This window comes from Magnolia sinica, chromosome 18 (assembly GCF_029962835.1).
Source record: "Magnolia sinica isolate HGM2019 chromosome 18, MsV1, whole genome shotgun sequence".
Classification (NCBI taxonomy): domain Eukaryota; kingdom Viridiplantae; phylum Streptophyta; class Magnoliopsida; order Magnoliales; family Magnoliaceae; genus Magnolia; species Magnolia sinica.
The window spans coordinates 12,783,581-12,794,121 of NC_080590.1; the positions used below are offsets into that span (position 1 = coordinate 12,783,581).

At 39.8% G+C, this 10,541-nt stretch overlaps 1 protein-coding gene across 2 annotated transcripts; it reads left to right on the plus strand.

Annotated features, from left to right (window-relative positions):
* The first annotated feature begins 870 nt into the window (after positions 1-870).
* Positions 871-10,265, plus strand: LOC131233406 (probable trehalose-phosphate phosphatase F). 2 transcript variants are annotated; one of them, XM_058230101.1, is made up of 13 exons: positions 871-1,064; positions 7,161-7,225; positions 7,350-7,825; positions 7,924-8,064; positions 8,172-8,243; positions 8,434-8,562; positions 8,913-8,969; positions 9,047-9,148; positions 9,264-9,341; positions 9,432-9,501; positions 9,591-9,661; positions 9,751-9,843; positions 9,928-10,265. In XM_058230101.1, exons 3-13 carry the CDS (start codon positions 7,538-7,540, stop codon positions 9,979-9,981), a joined length of 1,155 nt encoding a protein of 384 aa, XP_058086084.1. In that variant the 5' UTR covers positions 871-1,064; positions 7,161-7,225; positions 7,350-7,537; the 3' UTR covers positions 9,982-10,265. The 2 variants fall into 2 exon arrangements, with proteins under 2 accessions (XP_058086084.1, XP_058086085.1); XM_058230102.1 differs by lacking the exon at positions 7,161-7,225.
* The last annotated feature ends 276 nt before the right edge of the window (positions 10,266-10,541 follow it).

The following is a 10,541-nucleotide window of genomic DNA, read 5'->3' on the forward strand; positions in this document are numbered from 1 at the left end:
GGGACACCCCACCCACGCCCGCAGTGAAGTGAGGGAGTTTTCCAAACCACTGTCACCTGTAGTGTGGTCCACCTGATCGTTGGATAAGCCTGGTTTTTTGGCTCAGGGGTTAAAATGACCGGAATAAATAGGTGGATGGTGTGGATTTAACAGATGCCTCATGATGAGTCCGACGAGTAGAAACTCACTTCAAAACTTCGTGCAACACAAAGCGTCATTGACGCTCGAGATTTTCAGTTCCCTTGCACCTAAAGGTGTGGCCCACCTTAGATAAGGATCGACTTTATTGTTGAATTAAAAGACTAAAATTGGACGGAGAATCGGATGGACGGCTTGGATGAAACATATGCATCATGTTGGGACCCACGAGTGGAGCCCCCACCCTTCTCCGGTAAATCCTAGCGTGGGATTCAGAGAATCAAGGAGAGGGATGGCGAAATCCCGCCCACACAGCCCACGGTTTCGGCGCCAAACTCAAAATAATTTTCATCATCCTATTTCATAGTTTTTCCAAACGTGCCAACACATGTATTAGATAGAATTAGGAATACAATTCCATCTAATACCATCTAATACACCCGGCCAAACAGGCCCTAAAAACGGAAAAACGAAGTGGTTTTAAGAAACATAATGGTGGCCCCACCTGCCATCCCAGCGCCGTAACTTACTTGGAAAGGCTTTAGCAGAAAATCCGGCGTCCGGACTAACATGGGAATGCGAATAGAATAGTTGGACTTTGAACTCATTGCCACGTGGGCATGAGCGTACAGAGTAAAACCTTGATGGTTTCCGCATTGAACCACCTCTAATTAACTGGCGAACACGTCACGTTGAAGTCGGAACTCTATAAATACCCACCGCCCTTCCCTCTTCTTCTCTTCTTTTCTTCTCTCCTTTCCCTGCAATTTCTTGGTTTTCGTCCACCCTCTCTTTCTCTCTCTCTCTCATTAAAGGTTTTTTATTCGTCTTCTGCAGTCAGAAATCTTGTTCGTAATTTTCTAGATTCGCGAAACTCTTTCACCTCTCGTTTCCAAAAGAAACAAGCAAGGATTCTTGAGAAACTGGTACGCTACTATCGTCTTTCCCTTTCATTTATTTAAAGTTTTTGTGATTTGTGAGCAATGTTATCTCAATCGAAAGGAACGTGCAAGTAGTAGTTATAATCGATTCAGGTATTGTAACGTATCTTTGGTCAATGGATAGAACGGATTTTGGAATCGTTTCGTATCTTTTGCCGAAAGAATAAAGGTCTGTTTGGTTGCACCAAATATCATGAAACCTGCACCAAATTAGACTGATTAATATGAAATTCATGATATTTGGCATCGCCAAACACACCCAATTATCTTCTTATAATCTCGATAATCGTTCTTCCCCGACCTTTTTTTCTTTTCTTTCTTTTTTTTTTTTTTTTTTTTTTAAGGGTGAGTTACCAATGCCGTTTTCTTATCTTAATAATTGTAATTTTCATATATTAATAGAGAAATCGAAGCTTTGCCAATAAACGGCTATGATTCGCTCACAAAATATGATGTGATTAGCTTTCTCTGTATTGTTTGCAAGAATGCAGTAAGATGTCTCTTGAGAAGTCACATGGAAATTCTTGGATTTCTATTCATGGTGAAAACGCTCGTTGAATCCTGTAACCCTCGTGCAATTTAGCAATATGGTACACGTCGGGAATTCAGGTGTGTTTCATCTTTGGATGATCCAAACCGTTTATATGGTGGGCCGTAACTTTGATGGGGGATGCTTAGAAGTTAAAAACTCTTAGATTGGAATATCAAATCCTTTTATTATTTGGCAATTTTCATTTGAATACTGACGGTCTCGAATAATATAAGAGTTGGGATTTTTTATTTTATTTTTTAATACCCTCCTTCCATCCATCTTGATAGCACATCATAACCATTGATTTGGGTCGTTGGTTTGGCAGTCAACGGCCGGGCCTCGGGTAAGTCTCAGCCCGGATGTTTTACTGTTTCGGGCCGGGCATTCGAGCCGGACCTATTCAAAAACCAGGCCCATTGACCCCTTAGTCGTTGGCCATTCTTTTACTCGGCGAGTGTATGGAAGTCGTTGCATAGAAGTGCTGTGCCTGCTCTCCTCGCAAGGCACACACGTGGAAAACACGTCTAGTAATCAGGTCTGTTGATTTGGAGGGCCATCATATGGATGTGCTACAGGACGAAAATCACTATTATTGGACATTTGGAACCGTCCAACAGTTGTGAGTTTCTTAGTTGAATTTGGACCACTCTTCTAACTTTTTTCTCCTGTCGCCCGCTGATCTTATGGCTACCGTAGTCCAATCTCCTTGATTAATGGAATGCGGCTTATTGACATGATGGCCTGACAGAACAAGGATTCCGATCATTGCACGTGTTTGGGTAGAGGAGACTGCGTAGATCTTTTATATGGCTGCGTTCGAAACGGATTGGCTACTACCCCAACCACCACCCCGGTGGCTGGTGGTCGGTGATTTGTAGGCCCCACCATGATGTATGTCTTTCATCCATTTTTACGGATCGTTTTAGGGCTTGACCCCAAAAATTATAGGGATATAAATCTCAGGTGGACCACACCACAGGAAAACAATAGTGATTGGATATCCACCGTTAAAATCCTCCTAAGGCCCACTGTACTGTTAATTTCACATCCAATCTGTTGATTAGGTCATACAGGCCCAGATGAAGGGAAAAAACAAATATCAGCTTGATCCAAAACTTTTATGGCCCCCGAAAAGTTTTTTAATGGTGAACGTTCATTCAACACTGTTTCCTGTAATGTGGTCCGCTTGAGATTTTGATATTCCTTATTTTTGGTATCTTAACATAAAATTATCTACAAAAATATATGTACGGCATGGATGAAACATATACATCATGGTGGGGCCCACAGAACACTAACCACCAGCCATTGGCTCGTGGCACGGGGAGTAGCCAATCCGTTTCCAGTTGGATTCTGGCAATCTTGAACGTGGAACCATACGTTTCTTCTTCGGTGATATGTTTATGCAAGTGGGGCCTTTGATCTGAGGACCCCACCAGGCTTGTGGCTCTTGTGGCGTGACGGGACATTTCCAACACTTTGTTAGGTAGCCTGCAAATAGAGGGTTAAAAGGGTCAAGAGTTATATGATAGTTCACCACCGTTTTTTAAATGATAGTGACTCCCCGTCCCCGCTTGTGGCACTCATGTTCAGGTACCCAGACAGGGGGTGGTTTGTACATGGACCATCTCTGAAATCACAGGAATCACGCCGTTCAAGTAATCCTAGCCATCCAATTGGTAGCTATCAAATGGATGATTAAAAGTAATACAGTGAGCGGTCCAAAGTCTTAAGTAGAAAAAATAAAAATTAAAAAAAAAATCAAATGTTTACTATCATCTTCTCAAAGGAACTTTCGGATCATGCTCCATCCATGATTGGGTTAGATCATCGGTCAGAGATCCGGACCGTCTGCTTGCCATTGAACTAAGGCCATGGGTTTTGTTTAAGAGTCGCCACCAGATAGGAGTCATAAAACATACACCAACGATCCACATTCAGCAGAAAATGCCATATATATGATGGATGACTAGGATCTTCAAATCTGGGTGTGGTCCGGCCACCAGACCAATGGTCCGGATCATCAAACGATGGCCTACCCACATGTACAAACTCATGGATTGAGGAAACGTTGCAAAATTTTTAGGTGGACGATCAAATAAATATATTGACTAGTCAAAGGGAATTGGGTGAAATTTGGGGTCTCAACTAAAGGATAAAAAAAATATCTTTTGAACCATACCTTTCTCTATTGGTTGGTGCGTAGAAGGTTTCTGCTCTTTTTAGGTGGTTTTGTTGGATATAAAGTAGTGGAATGCTGTAGAGCCATCGATGGTCCCAAACCCGAACCCGGTCTAGGTCCAAGCAAAATCAATTTCCAATGTGGGTGGCCATCATATCAGGCTTGACCTGACTAGTTCAAAATGGAGAATGAAACTAACCCCAGGCCTGGTCCATTGATCACCCTAGACAGATGTTTATATATATATATAAAATAAATAATTATATATATATATATATATATATATATATATATATATATATATATATATAAAATAAATAATTATTGTTATTAATTCCAAAATATCCATAATACATCATCTAATGTTTTGACCTCGGACTTTAACAGTGGTTTTAATTTATTCCAAATAGGCAGCTGTGACGGCTGTGATAACCGACAACAAGTTTTAACAATGGTTTAAAATATTGGAAAGTGTCAGCCAATATGTATCATGAATCATGTGTGAAAATGAAATGTGTGTGTATTGTTATTTACTCAATCCTTAAGGGTAAGTTTTGTTGCACCAAATATCATGACATTTCATGTATTGGGTGCAACCAAACAGACCCTAAACAAAATATGGGCTGAGCATTAAGCAGTCTCTTCCTTTATTAATTTAGTGATCAAAGGTCAACATAATAGGGCAAGCATGAGGAGAGTTTTATATATATATATATATATATATATAGCTGCACAATAACTCTCACAAGTTTTGGTGAGAATCTTTTGAGAACTCATTTATGGTTATCCAAGCTTAAAATATGAACTGGTCAACTGATGCAGCACCCCTTGAAACCCCCAGGATCCAACTTTTAACTTGATCCAAAACTTTAGTAGGCTATAGCAAAAGGAAATAATTTCCACCCTTGATATGACTCTCTTTTTTCATGGCCCTCTAAATCTTTAGATTAGGACAAAAGTTCAGCATTAGGGGGTTTTATGAGGTGCCACATCATATGAACAGTTCAAATTTTGAACTCATATCACTGGAAATGAGTTCCCAGGGAACCGGTGCCCAACTGAGTGCATGCGTGTGTGTATGTGTGTATAACATAATGTTAGTCATGTCTTCTCTTCCACCGTTTGATGATAAATTTGAAAAATATACCCTGCATACGCCAACAATGTTAAAAAAGGTCAAACCAAAAGAACCGGCGTGCAATTGGTATTTACCTGGCAACACCTAGTTCCGCATGGTGACTCCTATGTCGCTGATGGAAGCTTATAGCTCAAATGAATCACAACACATGGAGCAGTAGGAACAATGATGCCCATCGTTGAAACCTTCTTAGGGCCCATCATAATTTTTATTTGTCATCCAACCTATCCGTAATGTCAAAAAGATATGGATGAAAGGACAAAACAAATATCAGCTTCATCCAAAACTTTTGGGGGCAATGAGAAGTTCTTAATGGTAGGAATTAAATCCCCATTGCTTTCTTTGTTGGCCCACAAAACTTGGCGACGGCAGCACAACACGAGGTCCAACGCCAATTTCCTGAAAAGCCTTTAGCGGCAACTTCCTGGAACCTATGTGGCCCATGATGATTTTTGTGATGAATCCACCGCATTTATCCATTTTGCGACCTCAGTTTAGAACATGCAATAAAAAATGAGCCGATCCAAGGCTCAAATGGGCCACACGAGATGAAACAAGGGGGATTGAACAACCACAGTTGAAACATTAGTATGGCCACAAAAAATTCGTATCAGGCTAAGTTTGATGTGTTTTCAGTTCATCCAAGTGGTAATGACCTTAATTATAAGCGGTTTTGATAGAAATCCAGGTGGAGCCCAGGAAGGTTTCATGGGTAGCCATTTCTTTTCCCAGCTTTTCCTCTCGTGAGGTCCACTTGATACTATCTGATTCATTTTTGTTCTCATGTTTTAAAAGAGCTCGAAAAATAGATGGATGGGTGGATTTCTCACAAACATCACGGTGGGCTCCACCTAGTTCCCTAGCAGCCTTAGTAGGAAATCTGCGTCCTGGCACACCAGGCATTCAGTGGTACCGCCTCACCAGTGACAGCGCAACTCTTACTGTAGGGCTCAACTTGGTCCACAGATTTTATATTCACACCTGTATCCGATTTTTCAAGATCATTACAGTGAAAAAGATCCAAATCTCGGGTAGATCATATTATCAGAAACAATAGTGAAACGCCTATCATTAAAACTTCTTAGGGTCTACAATAATGTCCATTGTAATGTTTAGTTTCTATCAAACCTCATTATAAGGTCAACCAAACTTGGATGAGGGGAAAATGTAAATATCAGCTTGATCCAAAACCTATGTGGCCCATAAAAGGTTTTAATGGTCATTCACCACTGTTTCTAATGGTGTGGTCCACCTGACATATGAATCTGCTTAAGTTTTGGGATTATGGAAAACGCATGGACGGTGTGGATATACCAAAAACCATCAAAGTGGCCCCACATGATAACACCTAATCTGCTCCCAAAATTGGGCCTTACATAATGTATGTGCCATATTCACACCGTCCGTTCATTTTGTGAGATCATTTTGTAAAATGCTCCGCCGGTTTACTTCTTTTATTACAGGCTATTATCTGTATTTTTCAAATTTATCATCACGGTTGAAGAGAAGACATGACTCAACCCTCTATTAATGTTGCATACGATCAATGTCGGGTTTCATGGAGTGTTGCATCACATGTACTGTTCTGATTTTATGCTAATACCACGTTGGATGAGTTCTCATGAGAACTCGTGAGAATTTGTGTGAATATGATCATTTCAATATAACAGCAGTCGGTTGAACTACAGTTAATGGCCTCCTAACCTCCTAACCTCCTAACAACCGTTTCTAGATGGTTCACTGGGCTATTTGGGCTAAGGCTCATGGGCTGTACCTCACGGCCCATGGGATGGAGTTGGGCGTGAGATTTAGGCCTCATAATCACTGGGCCAGACTCATCCAACATTTACGCTTGTCGTAGCCCTAGTTGATTAATGGTAGTAGTTTATCTAGAGTTGCTCAACAAAACTGATTCGGTCCTGCAGGCACTGCCATTTACTGTCTTCCCAGTCGCCCATATTAGGCCATAGCGCAGTTATATCCCTCATTGTTGGAATTGGTCATTCTTAATTTTCTCGTGAGTTACAGGTGACCAACTATGGAATCTTATTAATGATCTGCCACAAAATTTTTGGCATGTGAACATTTTAGGCTGGCAACAGTTGCATCATCATCTCTTTTTTTTCTTTTTTTCTTTTTTTGTGATTTTTTTATGTTATATAGATATGTTATATGTATATAGACATGCTACAAGGATTTAATTGTGTTTATTTCATTTGTATCATGCAGAAGGCTTCCTTGTACAAATGTTCAGTCACCTGACATAAATGCACTGTAGTTCTGGAAATGAGAAGGTATTCCATTCATCTGAGTTTTTAGATCATTTCCACCCTTTGTCTGGAGAATTCCACATTTGGATGCTCAAACTACATTTTGCTGCTATTCTTCTTTTAACACATTTGTGACTGTCATTTTCAGGAAGCCTACATTTGATGGACTGCACGCGTATCAGCAGTGACAAGAAAACATTGAAGAGAGTTTTTCATAGATAAAAGAGTTTGATACATATTCCATTGAGTACAAAAATCTGACAATCTCATTTTCAACCAGCTTTCAATAACACACATTTGTTTTAGCACAAAAGCATAGAACTTGATCTGGATCCAATGGACTTGAAGCCTGCCCCTCTTCTCGCTGATCCTGTTCCCACAAACAAGTCGAGATTGGGCCTGCATTCTAGTTTGTTGTCTTGCCCACCACCAGCGTCGTCATTTCCTTCGGCATTGTATTTGACGATGCCCTGGAGAAAGCCGATTCCTGGAAAACTTGATGACGTCCGTGCCAACAGTTGGCTGGATGCTATGAAATCCTCATCACCTCGCAAAATGCTAATCAAGGATTCAAATATTGAAGCCGTGTCAGATGAAAATGATGCTGCGTATCACTTGTGGGTGGTAAGTTTAGTTTCTGCTGGTATCCAAAGCTAAAGAAATTTTCTTTTAGTTCTTGTTTTTTTAGATGCTAATGTTCATATTCTATTCCACTTGTGCAGTTGAAATATCCATCTGCTCTAACTTCTTTTGAGCAAATCATGAAATGTGCGGAAGGCAAGCGGATTGCATTATTTATGGATTATGATGGAACACTTTCACCAATCGTAGATGACCCTGACGCTGCTATTATGTCTAGTGAGGTTAGTTGATCTTTTGTCTCATATGCATACAGCATTTGGTTATTTTCTATGCTGAAGTCGGCTAAAAGGCTTTCTTCACATCATAATCAGTTGCAACTTTTTCACAGATGCGTGAAGCCGTGCGGGATGTTGCAAACTATTTCCCAACAGCAATAATTAGTGGAAGATGCCGTGATAAGGTACTGGAGCAATGGCTATTTTTAGATTAAAACAGTATTCTGGGAATGCAATCCCTATTTCACACCACATCCTTAGGGAGCGATTTGTGTTTCATTTTGTTTGTATGTAAAATTAGAAATTCTCCCTAGCAATATCTGATTGAGACATTCCATTCAATCAATATCTAATGGTAACATTCATCAATTTCAGGTCTATGAATTCATAGGATTACCCCAACTCTATTATGCCGGCAGTCATGGAATGGACATAATGGGCTCAGTCACACGCCCTGTGTCTGTTAGTGACCATCCAAACTCTATTAGATCTACTGACAACATGGTGAGCATTCTCTGCTTCCAATTGCAGTGTTTCTGCATTCAGTCTTTGCAGTTAGATTTTGTAGAATTTGTAGAAAGACGTATAAATGTTTATCAGATTCTGTGTCTGTTGTTTCAGCCATTGGGGGCATTTTCTCCAAGCAGGGAAGCTTGAGACCTTGCTTCCAATGGTAGGCCAATGGAAAATTGAATCATTTCTAGCAATGTGCCGATAACACGATTTCCTATCATTTACCCACTAACAAAGAATATGTCTTATTCTTTGCTTCTTATCCTTCAATCATGTTACTTGTTGTTCTGTTGAAGACTTCTAATGGTGGTCTGGATGCAAATTTCTTTGTTGATTTATAGGGTAAGGAGGTTAATCTATTCCAACCTGCTAGTGAATTTATACCCATGATCAATGAGGTAAGGCTCAGTTACAAATACACACAGAAATGGGTCTTTCTCCAGTTAAATATGCTGATCATGCTTTTGAATGGCAGGTTTTTTGTTCCCTCATTGAGAAGACTAAAGGAATAGAAGGCGCAAAGGTTGAGAACAATAAGTTTTGCGTCTCTGTACATTACCGACTTGTAGATGAGAATGTAAGGGCTAATTCAACAAACACCTGAATCAATCTTTTGTATTATTTCCAAATCGTGAACTTTTAGTTTATTTTTGAAGTCATCAGTGTGAAATCGTGTATTCTCTAATTCTCAGAACTGGACTACTGTCGCACAATGTGTCCATGACATCCTAAGAGACTACCCACGCCTGCGACTAACACATGGGCGGAAGGTAATATCTAAACCGGTGATTGGTGATCTTTTCAATCTCCCTTTGGGAACTTTCACCTGTGAATGACATGAACTAGACCATCTTGAATAGGTTTTAGAGGTCCGTCCGATGATCAATTGGGATAAGGGGAAAGCTGTTGAGTTTTTACTTGAATCACTTGGTATGTTAAGTACTGTATCTTTGAGTGTGGGCAAATTAGTAGAATGAGTTCTTTAATATGTATCTTGCTAATCCTATAAAATGGCACAGGGCTAAGTAACTGTGATGACGTGCTTCCTATCTATGTTGGAGATGACCGTTCCGATGAAGATGCATTTAAGGTGCACAACCAGCTGCTAGTACTGTGTGAATCTTCATACAAGCTCTATAACTTTTGTTCATTCACTTATTATCTGATGTTGTTTGTCAGGTATTACGGGAGGGGAATCAAGGTTATGGCATTCTAGTATCATCAGTGCCAAAAGAATCCAATGCATTCTACTCTTTAAGAGATCCATCTGAGGTATAAGTTCTCTGCAATGCTTTTTAGAAGTCGGGATCGAGTTTCTTGTATTCTTATGCCAGGAAAATGTTTGGGCTTGTGCAGGTCATGGATTTTCTCAAGTCAATCGTGAAATGGAAGAAATCTGCTGGGCTATGAGGATGAGTGTCTGGAATATGCATGTGCACATATGTTGTTAAGTGCTAACAAATAAATTAGGGTCGGGAGCCTTATTTTTTAGTGTTCTTTTGAGATTTTTCTCTGTTTAAAAGTATCAGTAGTCTAATTTTTCCCCCCCTGTAAGCCTCTTTTTTCCAGCCGATCGCTAATTTATATCCATGTCCAATATGTGACACTAATCGATTTTTTTAATTCTTCCAACGATGACTTGAGTTTAGTATTTGAATCTATGGAACTGTACACTGGTGCAGAGAATTATAAGAGATGCATTTGTGTGCATGAATTGATTCGGTTAGTTAGGATTCTCAATCCACGAAATGAATGAAGTTGGTTCGCAATGCCACTTTTATTTCTCTTGTTACTTCTTACAAATTCGATTCTGCATGAAGTAACAAATTTTAAGAATTTAAAGTTTGTGGAAACATTCTAAAACAAGTGAACTTTGCGAGATCTAGCAAATTTGACCTGAACAACTATTCGGATTGTGTGTGTTTTGAAACTTCCATAAATTATATTCCTCTAAGCAGAGGATAAAATTT

Excerpts from the sequence above, each read along its gene's own strand:
- LOC131233406 (XM_058230101.1), top strand. The coding sequence starts at position 7,538 with ATGGACTTGAAGCCTGCCCCTCTTCTCGCTGATCCTGTTCCCACAAAC. Across the intron at positions 8,065-8,171 it reads CTGCTATTATGTCTAGTGAG|ATGCGTGAAGCCGTGCGGGA; the intron begins GTTAGTTGATCT and ends ACTTTTTCACAG. Across the intron at positions 9,844-9,927 it reads CTTTAAGAGATCCATCTGAG|GTCATGGATTTTCTCAAGTC; the intron begins GTATAAGTTCTC and ends GGGCTTGTGCAG.